Here is a 19,386-nt window from a genome sequence, read left to right on the forward strand (position 1 = left end):
CGTTGGTAACCAATCACGTGTCAGCGGGGCCCAGAAACGTAAAGTCGTCTTTCATTATTATTATTATTATAGGCTATATATTTTTCCCCACGTACCTCCGGGGAGCCGCTTCGTTTGTATAATTTTGTCTCAGTTCAGGATAACCTCAATTTTTGTGTTTCATTTTGAGCCTACTTTATTTTCTTTTTTCTTTTTTTTTTTTGCATAAATGGAGCATATTTATACTAACGTTTATCAAAACTGCAAAACACACACAAAAAAACTTACGACACGTGATAAATTCTCTTTTTTGATGTGAAATAAAATATTCTGAAAGTTTCTCAACTTACATTCATAATAAAATTATTCTTTTTTTAGATATAGCATTTCCAGGTATTAATTTACTTCTTTTGCAGAGGGAAATTTGTTTTTTTTGTGTGTGTGCTCGAGATTAGCAGCTTGTCTTTTTTTCAATATGAAAGCTGATCATCGTCCGAGTTCATCATTTATTTATGTGATATAATTGATAAGTTTTTTTAAATTGTCATTTTTGCCTTAAATGTATCATGAGAAAATATGAGCAACACATTTTATGCATTTGAATAATAAAATAAAAAAAGAATAAGTTGTTACTGAAGTTAAGTAACAACTAAACCAAGAATTTAATATTTTCTTTTTTTGTAAGTAATAATAAAAACTCCCACCATCCAGGTCCCGTTTTATTTATGGGTACGCAAGCAGCAGGTTTCTGCAAAGGCATGCGTTTATATTGACAAGATTTCTCATAATCCCATCTTTCACCCATTTGACCTCCTCTCGGTATTTTTTTGTTTTGTTTTTGTTTTTTTCTTCTGGACAGTCTCACCTTTGATACGCAAATTACGCGCAGACGCCTCCGCTTTTAACCGGTCTGCGTTTCGACCGTCCATTAAATCTCCCAGACTGCACAACAAGCCATTGAGTATTATACAATAGATGTTTATTGTTGTTGTTTGTTTTTCATCAACTGACATCGGTGCTCTGCCTCTAGAAGGTATCATCCACTCTAAGTAGACGGAGTGTGAGCTGGTCGTCTTGTCTTTCGGCTCAACCCCTGCGCGGCTGCCAGCCAGAAGTTGTCCGCCAGTTGGACCGAAGCGCGGGATTTGGGCGAAACTTGTTTTTTTCTGCTGTGTGGATGAACTCCAGGCTTCAGGTCTGAGCTTTTCTGAGGCCATGAATAGCTGGCGTGGCCGTCACAGGGAGATCAACCAGCTTCTTGGAAACACGTGGGTGTTTCCACAAGGCGGACGCCTGGGATCACCTATGAACGTAATTGAAACCCTCATTTGATGTGACTCAGCGGGCTTATGAGAAGCGCAGATATTTGCGTTTCGGGGTTCGGCCCACGGCGGCGACACTGGCATCTATCAAGTCAATCCCGGACGAGGCTGGACACTGGAGCTTGTGCGCAACCACTGAGCCGGACCTCGAAGATCGAGTTCATTGCTTGGCACTCTTTTGCATCCGTCTGAGTCAGCGCCCTGCGGAAACGCGTTGCGCACCTGGCCTCCCCTCTGATGCACTTATAGCGCACCAAAGATTTCCCCCCCCCTCGCAAAGTTGCAGCGTTTTTTGTTTGTTTTGTTTGCACATTAACCCAAGTGGCGGGACACGGCGGCCCGAACATCATGTCCCTGAACAAGTACAGCCAGAGCTCCTCTTCCTCGTCGTCCTCCGGCTCCATCCGGGACAGGAATGTCTTCGCCAAGCTCAAGCTCAGTCTGTCGGGGGACTACCCGAGGAAGAACGCGGAGCTGCTCAGCGCTCAGTATGGGATAAACCTGCTGCTGGTCGGGGTGGCGCTGATGCTGGCCATCGCGCACCAACACGCCTCCGTCGAGGAGAAGGACCTGCTGTCCTTCACCACCAGCCTCATGATGCTGCAGCTGATCTGGATGATGTGGTACATCCTGGTGCGGCACAGCCAGTGGAACGCACGACCCGAGAGGGACGTCAATGCCACGACATGCTGGATAAGAGGTGAGCCTGGTAGAGGAGGCAAACAGGCGCATAACACCAGTTGCTGTGGATATTCATGGATAGCCTATATTAACTCTTTTTCCCCACATTTTGTCTGGTTGCAATAACAGATTTCGATGCATTTTGTTGTGGTTTTGTGTGACAGAACTGCAAACAAAAATCTGGAGCGTGTGGCCTGCATATTCACCAACCTTCACTGCAACACCCCCTACATAAGATCCTAGACAACCTCAACAAGTCACATGATAATAGTAAACAGCATAGACCTGTGTTGAAATTGCTTGAGTGTCTTAAGGACTAGAAACCTCTAAGTTAAAAAAAAAAAAAAAAAAAAAAAATATATATGTATATATATATAGATATATATATATATCTATATATATATATATATATATATATATATATATATATGAAATTCTATTTATTTTTCTTTTCTTATATCAACCTTGATCACATCATCCCCCCATGGTGACGACACCATCATGCTGCGAGGAAGCTGTCAACAGTAGATGGCTAACATGAATAACATAATTTCATGCCTCACTTTGAACCAAAACAAACAAACAAACAAAAAAAAGTTTGTGCTGCTTTCTGTCAAATCAGCTTCCAGGAGACACTGAACCGTTTCATGCTGATGGCTGTTTTTTCCCCAAGTCACTGTAAATGACAAACATGGTGGAATTTGTTTCTTTTTTTTCCCCTTGGTAGGTGGTTTAACTCTTCTCGCTGTCCTCTCATTGATCATGGACGCCTTGAAAATCGGATACTACGTCGGATATCGGCTGTGCTTGTCGGCAGTGCACGTAGTCTATCCTGTCGTGCACGCAGTTCACACCGTAGCGCAGGTAAGTTTACAAACCTGCTTTAATATCAGGAACGTGATAATGTTTTGTCTGCATTTTACCAGCTCAGTCCTTATTATCTGTGTGCCACCAAAGAACCCTGGATAAAGAAGTGCCCTTTGTTGCATAAACACTGTAATCCTCTCCTTTTCCATGTTATTTGAGAATAACCTCATACGGCAAAGACAATTTGTGTTTTAAAGAGACTTAAACACTCAATTTAAGATTAGTAACCATTTTTGAACATACAACAATGGTATTTGTGCCAAATGCTGGAACTGTGAACTCATTTTGATTTTGTTTCTACAAGCCTTTCAAGACGTTTACTTTTGTTGGGTTTTTTTCTTCTTCTCTCTTTTTTTCCAACTTTTTAGGTACATTTTCTCTGGTTTCACATCAAGGACGTGATCAAGAGCTTTGAGACATTTGAAAGGTATTTGAACTTTAGCGTTTTATGATTTAAGAGTCATGGTCAAAGAATGGAAGCGCACATCCCACCTTTCTGACTTTTTGTACCGTGTGTCTAAAAAATACTTTTTTTTTTTTTTTTTTTGCCGTATCATGTATCTAAAAAGAATTACTGAACCTCGCAGTGTAAGATGCCAACTATTTCCAGACACTGTTAGACGAGTATGATATATTTGTGTCCTCAGGTTTGGAGTGATTCACGCCGTCTTCACCAACCTCCTCCTGTGGTGCAACGGCGTGATGTCGGAGACCGAGCATTTTATGAAGAACCACTTCAGAAGAACCGCCGGCCTGGAATTTGAAAATATCACCGAAGGTAAGGGCCAGAGGGTCGATTGCTGCCTTGTACCTCAGAAGAAAAGTATACTTGTCCACTTGAGAGCTCGCTTCAATGGATGAAAGAAAACTAAAATAGAGGAGGGTCTGAGAGGGGAAGGGAGGCAAGCTCAGCCTCCCAGTAGGTCTTGTTTGTGTCGGACATCTCTCTATTAGGTTTCACAGTGGAGCACAGATTTGCTGGTCCTGGCTGCCCCCTTCCTGGCCCTTTCCGCACACTCTAGACACCGCTGCCCACTTTGGCAACCCCCCACTTGACCCTAGGCATCTTTATCCCAGGGCTGCTTAGTCCCAAGGGTGCTGCAATTACAGTAACTGATACATCTAAGCCTGGGGTTGGGGGGTTCAGTTGCTCCTCCTCATATCCGGCTGGCTGTGAGGGTGGCTGCACCCTGACTGTTCCCCTTTTAATTAAAAGGTGCAGCTCCATGGTGGTGGCCTCCCATGGGCTGCAGGGGGCGGGGGGGCTGGGGCACACGGCAGGGTTTTGTTAAGGTGTGCCCCTGGGGGCAACCAATAACCACAGTGGGCTTTACACGCAGTGGGTAAGTATAAAACATACATTCAACTGCAGGTGCGTTCAGCTAACGGGGAAAAATTTCAAATCAATAAAATATTACCTGCTATGACTGACCACGGAAAAGCAACAAAAACAGTCCAGGTGAAGGTTTTGGATTTACTGCTGTTAGAAAAATGACTTAATATTATAAACCTAATAATGACTTCACTTCCAGAGAAAAGTTGAAATATGGCATAAAAAAATACTTGTTGAAATTGAAAAGACCTGCAATATATAAAGTAATTGCAGGTGTGAAATCATAAAATCAGAAAATTGGGGGAACAAGAGAAAGCCAGAAAAAAAAAAAAAAACGTTCACATGCATTTCTTTGCATTATTAAAATTAAATTGTAGACTTTGGTCAAATATTTTGGTACTGAGATGAGAGCTTTGTGACGATCGCTCCAAAACATTGCGTGTGGCTGATGTCTTGAAATGTTGCTTCAATATTTCCACATCATGTTTTTGATGCCATCTATTTTATGAAGGGAACAAATTCATCAAGAGTCCCACAACATGATGCTGCCACCTCCTTGCTTCACATTTGGGATGAAGTTCAGAGATTTGCAAGCTTCCACTTTTCCTCCAAAGGCATCGACGCTCTTTATGGCCAAAAGTCTTACATCCCATGAAAATGTCTCATAAAAAGAAACGCCTTCAGATTTTTACAACCTCCTACAAAAGGACGCAGAAAGTCGTGTTTTTGAGGTGTTGCCTTAAAGTGCGCCTGTATTGACTAATTGTCCGAAAACTAAATTCCAAAATCGAAAAAACTCAAATCTCAAAAAATGATCAAAGCAAAATAAAATAAACTCAAATAGTCAATACTGTGCATTGTGGGTTCTGGTTTACGCAGTCTAACCAGAACCCACAATGCGTCAAAATGCAGCTCTTTGTTTACTTTATTCAGTTTTTTGGGTTAAAAACAAGTTACAGGCTTTGGATAAACCTGCCCTAACTCCTCCACCTGTTCTCACTGATAAAAACTGACTGACAGACGACAGGTAAAAAACCATAAGACCACCCATGTGACTCAAGACTTATTTAAACCCTACATATTTATACTGTGAAACACACCCACTTCCCAAACTGAAATCAATTAACTAATTAAGTTAATTACTAACCACAAAACTTATTTAGAAACAACAAAATAAACATTCTAATTATAAATCAACTAGAAAATAAACAAATAAAAATAAACTAAATCTACATTCTAAACTTTAACAAAAAAAATGGAGAAATAGCTCCTACAGTACCAATGCACTATTTGACTTGAATCAGAACTTTATGAAGCTGTTTCATCTGAACTTTTTAAAAACTGCTTAAAGAAAGATGAACAGGTAACTTCTGAAATTAGTGGGGGAAAAAATCCTCTTATGTTATTGTTCTGTCATTTTGCAATAATTGTGCTCATCCTGACTAATCTAAAATATATTTAAAAAACTGATTTAATGCCAAAGAGGAAAATGTCTTTTCACACTATGTAAATATATCATTTTACCAGTTGTTTTACAGCAAAGAACCCTGACTTAAATGTACAAATTTGCTCATTTTAACTAATATACACCTTGTATGACTTCATAAGAATACCAATACTAAACAAGTTTTGTTCTGTTGCTAGAGGTGGAGCTAATCCAGTGTTTAATCCATATGTGTTTGTTTCTAAGAAGTATTGCTGTGGCTTAGAAGGATTTACTAAGCAAATTTAAATTTTGGCAAGTTGAAGCCTGCTGAAATAATGCCGATTACGCACTAGTTTCGTCCGTAAAAAGAGATTATTAAATACTGATTCAACTGGTTTGACTGGTCTAATATTTTACACCATGTTCTTGGTATTTTTTACAAGCTGGTCTGATTTAAGCAAACTTTGGAAGCAGTAAGGAATCCCTGCTGGCCTGGCAGAAACGAACTCTTATTGGGTTTATTAATGTCCCTGTCGTGTAAAGATGATGGAGAACGTCACACGTTTAAAGATGTTACAAATGAGTTTAATTTAATCTGCACATCAAAATAGCAACAGTTGCTGCATATTTGTTAATCCAATATTATATTTAGGCCTATTGAGTTTGTTGGAATCTTATTTAATTACAAAAATTCTGTTCAGATGGGTTTCTCTGGATTCATCGGGTTAATATTGCAATGTTATGGTAAGTGTGGTAATATTACTTAATTACTTCTGCACACTTACTGTGTTATTTAATTTAACAAGTCTCCTTTGTTTTAGATTTCATCATGTCATTGTTATCTATTTACTAATTCTTTCTGCCCTTCCCTACTTACAGTACTTCCGTCACGTTTTAAACCTTGCAGTTTCTTCCATTGTTAGGTCTCAATAGAAGGGTGTGTTTCAATAATGGTTGGCACAACAATGATATCTTGTTGTGTAACTTGCATTTTGCCTCTCATGTCTTTGTACGCATTCTTGTTTTACCTGTTTTCCAGGGGAGCGGGAGCTGGAGCTGGAGCTGGAGATGCACTGCAACTGCACAACCAGCACATGCTCCCTGTTCTCCCAGAGCTTCACGTACCTCTTCCCGTTCAACATCGAGTACCACATCTTTGTCTCCGTGCTGCTTTTCGTCATGTGGAAAAACATCGGACGCACCATTGACATATCCTCAAACAGAAAGAGTCTGGTCACCAAAACACAGGGATTGACTTTAGGCCCCATTGTAGGCCTCCTCGCACTGGTCAGCACTATAGGAATACTGGTGGTCTACATCACACGGTTACAAGGCCCTCCGGAAGTTCACCAGTCAGCCATTTCTATGTTCTACATTTACGGCATCGTCATAATGGTGGTCATGTGTTCTTCCGGCGCTCTGGGTTTGCTCATCTACCGCGCAAACCACATGCCTCTTGACACATCAAAGAACCCTTCAAGACAGCTGGACACAGAGCTGCTGTTCGGGTCGGCCCTGGGCTCCTGGTTGATGTCCTGGTGCAGCATTGTGTCAGTGCTGAGCAGCAAGAGTGACCCTCCTCACCGCTGGACCAACCTAGTCTACTCCCTCCTAATTATTCTGGAGAAGTACGTCCAGAACCTCTTCATCATCGAGTCCCTTTATCGCCAGCAGGAGAGCGTAGAGAGGACGGACCCAGAGTTGCCCGCCAATCCGGAGGTTTTCTCGGTGACTTCGCCTCTGCCTCCCTTAAACGGGATCGACAACCAGGCATACGAGTCTCCAAGTGGGGGCTCCGGTTCCGCGGAGAACGAGCAGGAGGAGAACGGACAGGTGTACGGATGTCCGCGGAAGCAGTCGAATGTGCCGCTGCCCGTTGACACTCACGTTGCGGAAACCTTAAATATGAAGAGGCTCGTCCTGAAGAACATTGCTGTTTTACTGTTATTCTGCAATATTTCGGTAAGTTTTTCCACACACCATGTAAACGGGATTCACAACCTGGCTTGTAAAGTAACTCAAACTTTTGAGTCAAAGTAATAATCTACTGCCTAAAATTTGTGACGCTTGTTTCTGGTTTTTACAATGAATTAAGAAACTGGAACTAGTGTTTTCACACTACATCACTGTCTCCCTCCATTTAAAAAATAATATTATGTTGCCTATTACTGTCTTGGTTCAGTCTCATACTTAAAAAAAAAACTTTTAGAAACTTTGCAACTGGAAAGTCCTAAATTTATACAAGATATTATGAGTACATAGCATTCCCTCCAGCGTTACTTATGCTCTGGTGAAGTAAGCAACTATTTGAGTATCATACTTTTCAAAAGTGCTCACAAAGCAAATGGTTGTAGCATTTTGTTATGCTACAACCACAAACAATGCATTTCAAATGTGAAATGGATGAAAAAGTTTACACTAAATTCACTCTTTTTTTTTTTTTTTTTACATGCAACTTTGAAACGTGTGTTGTGTATTTTGTCTGCTGAGTCCATACTTTGCACTGAAAGGTGGTTTACTACAGCTATGATTTGCAGATGTAGAAAAGATGTTTTCCCATGGGGTTTTTTTTCTCGCAAATAGATCAATCTCTTTTTGAGATCCTCCACAACTTTCTCTCTGACGCGTCCTGTGTTCCTTTGTTTTTATGATGGTGTTTGTTAACTACTGTTCTCCAGCCAACCTCGGAAGCCCTTAGAGACGCTGCATAGGCGAGATGCGTTCACTGATTAGGTTGGTTCAGAAACCAAGGGGTTGTACTGGATTTTACTTAGGAGTATCAAAGTAGATGGGGCTGAGCACGTGTGCACAGCCAACATTGATTGAGTTTTATTTGTTTTAAACTTTGAAAGTGATCTGTCACTTTTTTCTACTTTCCAATGAAAAACTTCTTTGTGTTTCGATAACGAAATATTGAAACATTGAAATTTGAAGCTCTGCTGACAAAATGTGAAAGGGTTTCTATTCAAACCAGACGGACATATGACTCCTGAAATAATGAGCGTAACGTATCATTCCTGCAACAGTGAGTCAAGTTTCCCCTTGTTTCATTTTTTAAATTTTGCTTTTTTTCAAAAACCAATTTCTTTTCTTCTTTCAGCTGTGGATCCTTCCTGCCTTCGGCTGCAGGCCGCAGTACGACAACGGCCTGGAAGAGGAGACGTTTGGCTTCGGCAGGTGGACCAGTGTTCTCAATTTTGCCATTCCTCTCAACCTCTTCTACCGCATGCACTCCGTGGCCTCTCTGTTCGAGGTGTTTCGCCGAGTCTGACCGGAAAGCCGGCCAATGGTGCCCGATAAGATGCGCCGGAACCCTCGCCAGCAACGAGCGACGAACTCCCAGCCGTTGCACGGCAGTGCAGGTCAAGTGTTCAGGAGGCCATCAGGGTCACTTCTGCAGTAGACTTGAAAGAAAAACTCAACCTTGGAGAGACGAACTACAGAGCCTGTGCTCCTTGAAGAATAACACAAAGCATTTTATACATATTTATGGGGAGATTATAGATATTTTGCTAAATTTACAGGGACTCTTTAGTACTTTATAATCTGTTCTGATAATTGTTTCAACTGGGGTACAATCCTTTCTAGAACTGAATGCTTAATCTGAAATGCACATTATATATTCTCATAATCGTGACTAAATATAGACTGCAGAATACTGACCGAGTCACAATATCCAAAAGTGAACAGTGCAGCCGGGTACATGGATAACGTTCTCAATTATCCATGTTTGAAGTTTAGACTGAGCAATAAAACAGAATGCATAGTAGAATTGCAAGTTTGCATTTACAATGTTATCACTAAATTTGAGCATTTTGTTACTAGTTGGACATTCGTTCTCATCTCGTTCGTCTCTCAGCCGTCAGAGTTGTTCGCTCTAAATCCACAATCTGTTCATCTGATTGAAACATGTATTTTAAATTATTACGCCAAAAAAGTTTCCCTGTGTGAGCCAGATAAAATTCACAATGTTATCATGTGTCAGGATAGACGCTGCTTTAATTTCATACCAGAAAATATTGTTACTGTCATGACGAGTCACCACAGATGAGTGCTGTCACTAATGAAAATGCAATGAAAACAATCACAAAACTTTGCACTAAAGACGTTGCCATGAAATTTTGCTGAAAGTTTTATTCAGGTGTCTGATTGAGTTCTCAGTCTGGTGCTATACTTTTGGGTTTTCTATGTGCCAAGTTGTGGGAAACAAACAAGGAAGCAACAACGACAAAAACAAAAAACAAAAAACAAAAAAATAATTCTCGCATTTTACTGTAGTCCTGAATATACAGCTACTCTGATCAAAATCTCTTAGCTGCTGTGATTTTTTTTGCCTATTTGATTCAATTGTACCTTCAAGAGATTACATCAATATATATGTACATATTCTGTGCATACAATAAAAAATTATTTTTCTTTTTCAAACTTATGACTTATATTTTCCCTTTTTTGTCTTACGAAGGACCTATGCCACTCGAACGTTTCCACTTCACTTTGCAACCACCGCAAAACCTAATTTTTATCAGGATTTTAAATGACAAATGCAGCACGATTGCGAAGTGGAAGAATATAATGTGTGTGACCACTCTGCTTGTACATGCAAAACGCTGTGTGTGACAGAAGCTGACCCTCCTCATCACCCTGAACACACCATCCACACAGTGAAACATGGTGGCGACAGCTTTGTGCTGTGGGAGTGCTTTTCTTCAGCACTGACAGGGAAGTTGGCAAAAGTTGGTGGCAAGACGAGTGAACCGGAGCGCAGGGAAATCATTGAAGAGAAATTATTAGAGACTGCAAACAATGGTGGATGTTCACCTTCCAACACACACACGCATAGAACCCAATGGGTTTAGTTTAGAGAGCATCTTCTTGTTGGAACTGAAATCTGTTTGCCATCAGTCAAGGGTTTGTTAGGGAGGCAGTGAGATGTACATCCGGCTGCAGTATCCATTCACACCACTGGGTGGAGCCAGACTGGTTTGAACCACTTTTATTTCTTAAGCGTATGCTTTTCACTAAACGCTTGTGTGTGTGTGTGTGTGTGTGTGTGTGTGTGTGTGTGTGTGTGTGTGTGTGTGTATGTGTGTAGGGGGAGGGGGAAGTGGGAGGAGTGCGGCGATAATACCTTTGACAAATACAAATCTAGTTTGAAGCCACGTCCAAACAGAAAAAAAGAAACTCAAAACAAACATTTCTCTTTTCATGTTGAATTTTTAAACTGTGCTATTCTGTACTTTTTTTTCTCTCGTTTGTTTGAAAAAGGAAATCAGTCCATTGCAGCTTTAGCGACGAAAAGCAAAGGTTCTTTCACAACACTTGAACGTGTGCATGAAGCCCTTGTGGCGTTTGCGAAGCGCAAAGGTGTCCTAAATGCTGGACGGGACGCCGTTCTGCCTCCTGACGTGGCCTGATCCCCCGCAGATTACGGCTCGGGCTACTCCAAGAGACTTTGGCACCGGACGTCAAGGGGATTATTCCGGCGTGGTGTCTGAACGATTTGACAGGCACTCAGACACGTCTAAAAATAACCGTGACGTTTCCGAGGCGGAAGCCGCGCCGATGTTGCCGCTGCGCTGTCGACGCGGCGCTCCTCGCTCTGCAAGCCACGATGAGTGGCGAGTGTGTGACTCATCGGCTTTGGAAAGAAAAGTCCCTGAAGAGGGTGAGCTTTGACCTCCAGTCAGGGACTGTTAGAGGGGGATAAACAAGCACCTGGGATCAGGAATAGTGCAAGAAATATGTTCCGGCACACTGAAGTGTCGAAATGGCAGCCCATATAGACCATGTAGATATATTAAATGAAGGATAGATTATTTTAAACTATAGTGATAAAAATATGTTTGAACGTAAGCTTTTTTGTGTGCTCCCAACATCCTGATGCTCTTTGCTGCGGCCTGCCTGCGTTTCAGCACCACGGACAGAGTCTGGGTTGGAACAGTCGGGTAATTTTACTGAGCACACAGCCTATTAGAATCATTTGACCTTTTTTTTTTAAAGATGGTTATTTATTATTCTTAGAAATAAAACTTGGTTTCAGCCTGGGAATGGTTCTCTGTGCGCCATTTGTCTGCCACAGACACAGTTTTGCATGTTGGCCAAAAACAAACAAACAAACAAACAAACAAACAAACAAACAAACAAACAAACAAACAAACAAACAAACAAACAAACAAACAAACAAACAAAAAAGTGTTACATACGCACTGGTCTCAAATTACCAGCGCGTATTGCATTTGCCGTGTTCTCTGTGCGGCTTGTAGGAAAGTTCTGATGACAGACAGATTCTCCCACCAGAGTTTCGGATCTCTGCGTCAGAGTGGTCTCCTTCACCTGCCTGTCAAGAGGAAGTGGATAGTCGTGTCTTGGTCGGTTTACAGTTGTGGCATACTCTTTCCAACAGAGGTTTGTTGCGATACCTAACGCTTGGGACACCGTTTATTTTGCTTACCAATGTTACCCAACAAATATCTTAAGTCTCCAGAGAACACGTGAAGTTTTACTTGGATTTTAACCCCACAGCACAGGGTGATTATGTTTACTATTTACGTGGACTGGATTTGATTTAGGTGCAGCAGAGCAAACCGGGCTGGATGCGAATGAGCGCCACACTTTGCCGCACTGCTTTAGATCGTTTTGTCGCATGTAATTACAATAACGTCTGTTGGATTTTGTTGTTTCAAAGTATCCCAAGTATTGGGAAAGTTGACGGGTGTGAATACTTTTGCGGAGTTGCACCCGATTATCTTATGTGGACGCGTTGCTGCTTCTCCATCTTATTTATGTTTCATTCACTGCATGGCGTCAAATATAAAGCAGGCATAGAATGTCCACAAGAAGAAAGAAAGAAAATATATTTTTTTTCTTCTCCTTCTTTTATTGTGGAGCCTTTAATTACGTACTTTGGTGTGTCCCAACGAGACAGCTTGTTGGTCCCCAGTGCGTAATTGTGAGTTGACGCCACGCACAAAGAAGGCGTAATGGTGCATGCGCCAAGACCTGGTTAGATGTTCGTGTGAGCGTGCGTCGACGTGTGTGAGAGTAAAGCTATAGGGACTCCCTTCTCGTCCTCGCCGTGCTCAGAATATCTTGAACTGACGGATCCAGAGGAGCAGCCCGGTTACACGACAAAACGGGTCACACGGGTTTTTCCCAATATGCTTCCCCCCTTGCTCGCCGCTTTTGGGTCCTTCAGCGCGCCGTGTGCGTCGTTTGGTTTAATTCCAAAGCTCCCTGCTCTTGCTTTCCCTCTATTCTGCGCTGCGCATCACGGTGGCTGTCCAGCGGGTCATCGCGGAGAGTCCGGCGCCTGGCTGAAAGCTGAGCCCGCCCGCACGCACGGAGATACGGACTGCAGTCTTACTTGAAGCGACGAGGTGGTGGTGGTGGGGGTTGGGGGGGGAAATGGAGAACCCGGCCAGGTATCTCTCTTCGGTGCAGGGGATCGATTCCGTGCCGGCGCCCCTCGGAGAGATTATGTGGAACAGCACTGAAACGGAGGCGACAGACGACGGGGGGAAGGATATGGTGGTGCGCACAGTGACCGGCTGCCTGCTGTCCTTGCTCATCCTCTGGACTCTGCTGGGGAACATCCTGGTGTGCTCCGCGGTGCTGCGCTTTCGCCACCTGCGGACCAAAGTCACCAACATCTTCATTGTGTCCCTGGCTCTGTCGGATTTATTCGTGGCCGTGCTGGTGATGCCCTGGAAGGCTGTGGCAGAAGTGGCCGGATACTGGCCGTTTGGCACTTTTTGCAACGTCTGGGTCGCCTTCGACATCATGTGTTCCACCGCGTCCATCCTCAACCTCTGCATCATCAGCGTGGACCGGTACTGGGCCATCTCCAGCCCCTTTCGATACGAGAGGAAAATGACCCAGCGGGTCGCCTTTGTCATGATCAGCGTCACCTGGACACTGTCCGTGCTGATTTCATTCATACCGGTCCAGCTGAACTGGCACAAAGCCGCCGCCGACGGGTTGGCCGGAGCGCACAACTCCTCCGCGAGTCGGCAGCTGGAGGAAAACTGCGACTCCAGCCTGAGCCGAGAGTACGCAATCTCCTCCTCGCTCATAAGTTTCTATATTCCCGTGGCGATCATGATTGTAACATACACCAGGATATATCGGATTGCTCAGATCCAGATCAGAAGAATAGCGTCCCTGGAGAGAGCGGCGGAGCACGCGCAAAGCTGCCGAAGCAACAGGATAGAGTGCCAACACCACAACACGCTGAAAACTTCAATCAAACGGGAAACCAAAGTGTTTAAAACTCTCTCGGTGATCATGGGCGTCTTCGTGTGCTGCTGGTTGCCCTTCTTCGTGTTGAACTGCATGGTCCCGTTCTGCAACAAGCCGGCTGCGGACCGGGACGCGGGCCTGCCGTGCGTCAGCGAGACGACCTTTGACGTCTTCGTGTGGTTTGGTTGGGCCAACTCGTCCCTCAACCCCATCATCTACGCCTTCAACAATGAGTTCAGGAAGGCCTTCGCCAGCCTCCTGGGCTGCCGCCACTTCTGCTCCAACACACCCGTGGAGACGGTGAACATCAGCAACGAGCTGGTCTCCTACAACCAGGACACGATCATCCACAAGGAGATCGCCAGCGCGTACGTCAACATGATCCCCAACGTGGTCGAATGTATGGAGCACGAGGAGACGTTCGACAGGATCTCACAGTTTTCTCACAACAACGACAACGCCACAGACTCCGTGTGCGACTTGGAGGACTGCGAGGCGGACATCAGTCTGGACAGGTTGTCACCTTTCACTCCAAACGGATTACACTGACTCCACACGGTGCGTCACTGGGTGTGTTGGCGATTCTCAGAGCCGGCCCAAAGATACATGGGGCCCTGGGCAGAATTTGATTCGGAGGCCCACGTCTGATTAAGCTCAACATCCATCAGCAACTAAAGCGCTGCGATTTTATGTTGTCCGTGATCGATAGTTGTTTAAATTCCACATTGGAGCATCTTGGTTCAAATGCAGAAATAGAAACAAACAAGGACAACAAGCAAATACAACAAATCCTTAAATTGATATTTCAGATTTTTATCAGCTGGAGGGTAAACAATCAGAGCTGGGCCAAGAGAATCAAAGGACAGCCTCAGATTCAAAATGTTCATAGAGATTTATGGGAACACAAAGTCATGAACCTTAAAATTGTTTGAATTAATTAATTTTGAAGGTAAAAAGCGAGGTATTTACACTGGGCAAACACACTGTGGAACAAATGTGCTCAGGCAGTCTGATCAAAGTAGCTACAGTGCCTTTGCAGAAGAAATCCCAACCTTTGAACTTTTTTTTTTTTTTTACATTTTGTCACATTAGAGACACATTTAATTGGTATTTTATGTGGTCAATCAAAACAAAAATATTTAAATGCAAAAAAATAAATAAAATAAAATTCCACCGGACATCACCCAAATAGTAAAGAGAGTCCACCTATTTGGAATTTAATCTCAGTGAAAGTCCCGGTTTTCACAAAGACCAATGAACACAGCTGTCAAATCAGGTAAAAAGCTGTAGAAGCTTAGCGTTACGTTATAAAACAGAACGGCAAGCTTTGGACATCTTAGATCTTAATCTGAAAATGGAAAATGCATCACACAGCTGCAAACTCACCAAAATACCAGTGCAACTAAACAAAGAGCCTGCAGTGTGTGCTGGACATGTATAGGTCATTAGCTCCTTAAATTATGCAGAGATTAGTCCTGTGTTTAAAGATAACTGTTAAAGGAAAGGCTAACTTCTTTAATTTCTATGTTACTTGGCCCTTAAATATTATGTGGGTTGATCGTTTAGAATCACTCAATTGACCTTTTTTGTCTAAGTAAAAGCACATTTCTTCAAGTCATAATAAAACAAAATCAACGTGTAATAAAGTTCTACAAGTGAAAATAACACCCTGTTTTTACCAGTAGGTGGGAAAGCTCAAGACAAATTTTCTTTTGTGGGAATGAGATCAAAATTGAGGTATTAAAATAGCTTATACCTAAACTAAACTCACAAGCTATGAGATCAGAGAACCATCCAGCAGGACTATGGCAACTTTGGAGGAGCTTCAGAGATCTACAGCTCAGGGGAGGGAATGTGTTGAACTGGCAGTCATTTGGCACACAAATAGGGCAATACTAAAAAAAAAAAATTACTAAAACTTTGTAAAAGACATGAAACTGGGGATGAGGCTTGCCTTTCAGCAAGAAGTGACCTTAAACAGACGAGCAGAAGAATGGTGTAGATGAAAGCGTGTTTATGTTTTTAACTGATCAGAGATCAAAGTTCACACTGAAATCCAATATAGAAAATAAGACCTGACAATTTCTGTTCGCTGATGCTTGCCATGCGATCTGACTGAGCTTCAGCTACTTCGCTATTCTAAGAAGTATATGCAAAAATGTCCATCTATAAATGGGCAAAGACGATAAAGAAGCAAACATGGTGGTGTGATCGTGAAGAGTGCATCCCTCCACCTTCAGGGGCCTGAATACAAATCCACACATTTTAGATTTACAAATATATAAATTACATAAAATTACATGAAAAGTATAACCATGCCATATTTCCCAACCACTTCATACTTTGTCATGGTGTATCACATAAAATCCCAAAAAATGAGATCAATGCTGGTGATTTTGATGTTGAGAAATCTGGAAAGATTCAAGAGGTATGTAAACTTTTGCAAGGGACAAAAGTAAGGCATTGTAGATGTTTTTTTCTTTTCTTTTTTTTTTTATAAGTCCACATCTGTCAACTTCCGCTCTGGTCTTATGTGTTATTAGGAGCCCTGAGGCGGACTGGAGTGGTAGCTAAGCTCCTGCATTTCCTGCCGTGGGCCGGCTCTGATGCTTCCATCATCGTTAATTTTCCCAGAAGCCCCTCTCCATTGGAGTGGGATGCAACATAGGGGTTCCCTGAGCGACTGAGCACCAAGGCATGGGCAGTGGTGGGGTCTGATGACCTTCCCGTAAACACGATAGACCACCTAGCTATGGCTTTACATCATCTATAAAACGTGATGTTGTTGTCCTGTTCTGAAAACAAAAAAAAACAAACGTGACGTGTAGATGTTTATTTACTTGACAATTAAAGTCTGTGTTCCTTTGTTCATAGGTTCAGTGTTGCTGACTAAAAGGCTTTACTCGGTGCGCCAGTGTACGTAACGTCCGTCTACTCTGACGATTCACAAAGGGGACTTTCTGCCTCTTTACTAACCATCAAACGGACCCAGTGCCCACCTTTCCATTGAGCATGAAAGCTGAGGGAAGCCTTACAAGACAGTGTGACTAAAACAGTCCAATGCAGTCGATTTAGCGCCTTACAGCCTGGTGAACAAAGAGATTTGAGACATGCAAGGAATGTGTCCTGTAGAGTTTAAGTTACTTGATGCCAAAATGCATTATTGAAGCGTTTCGCCACACCAACCTCCCAGGTGACTCTTTTTAGCACATGCGCTCAGGACATGTGGACACTTTAATCTGAGCTGCCACAGGCTTTTTAATAGAAAGGCAAAAGCACAAAATCTAATGTGAAGGATGCACTGAGGAAGCCCGCGTGTGCTGGAATCTCTCATACATCTTGAAATAACAATTGTTTGCTATTGTTAGAGTTATTTTCTACGATGTTTAACTTCACACAGAGGCCAAAACTTGTGTAACGTTTCAGCTCTGTGAGCCAGAGCTAACTCTGTCTGATCAGACTCAAAGATGAAAAGAAAAAGAAACGATAATAATGAAATGTCTCCCAGACATTACTTGAAACCAATCGGACAGCACAGCTGGATATCGCATCCACATCCTGATGACCTCATCTGAATGTATTTACTGTCCATTTTAATGGTGAAGTGTGTCATAATTTGTCTAATAAAATAAAAGGTTGTCATTCAGAGTGGAGTACAGCGCATGAGTATCTTCCTGCAGGATTGTTTTCCATAAAGACAAAACTATTGGTTTATACTTACAGCTCTGGAAAAAGTGAAGAGACCACTTCAAATGATCAATTTCTCTCATTTGACTGTTTATAGGCATATGTTTGAGTAAGATGAACTTAGTTCTTTTATTTTATTAACAACACGTCTGAAATTCCAAGCAAAAATGTAGCATTTACTTGCAGAACATGAGAAATGGTCAACAAGTTCATATTCATTTAGAAACAACAATACTGACGTTTTAACTCAGGAAGAGTTCAGAAATCAATATGTGGTGGAATAACCAGGAGGTTTCAATGCAGTGGACTCTTAATGTTTTTTCCATAGCTGTATATACATACATATATGGTCAATGGGTTCCTTAAAATTCTGTATTTCAAATTTCATTTTCCAGTGGCATTTCCTGGTACTTAGGTCTAAATCAATTGTCAGGCAGGTTAGACAGACAACCCCATCCTACCTCACAGCACAGTTTGTTCCATTGGTATCATTATATTCAGAGGAAAGAACAAAAAAAAAAAAGAAAATACGTTTGCTCAGCAGTCAGAGATGGAGATGATATAAGTGTGCAGCTTAAATTACTGTAGCTACTCTATTTGTTTTATTTTGTCTAATACAAGCAGAACCCAGTATTTTCTTGAAAAAAAAATATGCTAAAAAAATTGATTGGATGTAAAAAGCCAAACTTTAATATGGTGATCAGGTAAAACTGTGAAAGTGAACATTGAGATTGTCACCGTTTACTTTAGCTTAAGTATCCATGCCATTGTCCATGTTGGCTCAGTGGTCAAGAAATTCTGGCTCAAACCCGTGACTCTCTGGAGAACTTCAGAATCCACACTGAAATCTGGCAAAAGTTGCTCATCGTCCTCAGTATTTTCTAATACAAGCTGATCAGCTCAATTCTAGTTGCTCTTTTAATGCCACCACAAAGCAGAATTAGCATTTGTTTTTCCTTTGTGCAGTTTTTACAAGGCATTGTCTTCGTGAAACCCTGCAATAGAAATCTCTATGCCATTGGAGAAAGTGGAGCCTGATTTCCACTGCAAATATGTTGCAGCCATTCTGAACAATGCTGCTTTAAATTTTTTGCTTTCCTATTTTCCTTGTGCTCTGGTGTGACGAGAAGTCTTACGCTCAAAGTTTTGGCAAAATTATTCAGAAAACAAGCCTCACAGACAAAGAAATCACAAGGTACTGACTCCTAATTATTGCATCTGCAAAGAGATGAGCCAAATCTGTGCATTCAGGCACAGAGATTATCTTGCAGTTCTGCATACCCTCAGGAGGCGCATTTACTGCAACATGTTCCTGTTTAACAAGAAAACAGGGCAAATAATTATCAAAAATAATTTCACCCTTTAAATCTGTCTTTTCTCTCGTTTGTTTTTTTAAACTGAATGTACTGCTTTTTTCTATATGGCACCTTTTCCCTTTCTCAAACACACATACAGCGCTTCTCACTGTGCATATTTACATGGGTAACTCTTTCTAGCTCCTGAGGCAGAACCCAGATAAATAACAGAGCATTAGAGCTTTATAAACTTCACAAAAGCTAACAGGACAACACTTCATCCTTTCTCCATGGTATTTTACAAGATTGGATTATGCAAATAGATGGATCAGTAAAGAAGGGTTATGAATGTGGTTAGGCAGACACAGAGGACCCAGGTAGTAGAGAATAAATGGGGATTTAATGGTGAAAATACAAATCAAAAGTCCAAAATCCAGGCAGCACAGAATGAGCGGAAGGCTAAGGCTCAAAACTGGTAGCAAGCGGTAAACAATAGACAACAAGACAGCAAGACAAGGCAAGACCAAGGCATACAGCTGGGATTAGGAGAAACAGGAG

General features: G+C 42.1%; 2 protein-coding genes across 2 annotated transcripts; both read left to right on the forward strand.

Moving 5' to 3' along the window:
* Positions 1-1,384: 1,384 nt before the first annotated feature.
* On the forward strand, positions 1,385-9,971 carry otop1 (otopetrin 1). The gene is made up of 6 exons (XM_055027094.1): positions 1,385-2,001; positions 2,710-2,846; positions 3,218-3,276; positions 3,497-3,627; positions 6,648-7,570; positions 8,709-9,971. The coding sequence occupies exons 1-6, from the start codon at positions 1,650-1,652 to the stop codon at positions 8,877-8,879; spliced, it is 1,773 nt and encodes a 590-aa protein (XP_054883069.1). The 5' UTR covers positions 1,385-1,649; the 3' UTR covers positions 8,880-9,971.
* A 2,654-nt stretch (positions 9,972-12,625) lies between these two features.
* On the forward strand, positions 12,626-17,499 carry drd5a (dopamine receptor D5a). Its single transcript, XM_055026968.1, has 2 exons — positions 12,626-14,404; positions 16,721-17,499. The coding sequence occupies exon 1, from the start codon at positions 13,013-13,015 to the stop codon at positions 14,393-14,395; it is 1,383 nt and encodes a 460-aa protein (XP_054882943.1). The 5' UTR covers positions 12,626-13,012; the 3' UTR covers positions 14,396-14,404; positions 16,721-17,499.
* Positions 17,500-19,386: the final 1,887 nt, after the last annotated feature.

This window comes from Poeciliopsis prolifica, unplaced genomic scaffold, assembly GCF_027474105.1.
Source record: "Poeciliopsis prolifica strain line A6 unplaced genomic scaffold, Auburn_PproV2 SCAFFOLD003, whole genome shotgun sequence".
Lineage (NCBI taxonomy): Eukaryota > Metazoa > Chordata > Actinopteri > Cyprinodontiformes > Poeciliidae > Poeciliopsis > Poeciliopsis prolifica.

Coding starts and splice junctions, on each gene's coding strand:
- drd5a (XM_055026968.1), top strand. CDS start 13,013: ATGGAGAACCCGGCCAGGTATCTCTCTTCGGTGCAGGGGATCGATTCC.
- otop1 (XM_055027094.1), top strand. CDS start 1,650: ATGTCCCTGAACAAGTACAGCCAGAGCTCCTCTTCCTCGTCGTCCTCC. Junction 2,847..3,217: donor CAGTTCACACCGTAGCGCAG/GTAAGTTTACAA, acceptor CCAACTTTTTAG/GTACATTTTCTCTGGTTTCA. Junction 7,571..8,708: donor TGTTATTCTGCAATATTTCG/GTAAGTTTTTCC, acceptor TTCTTCTTTCAG/CTGTGGATCCTTCCTGCCTT.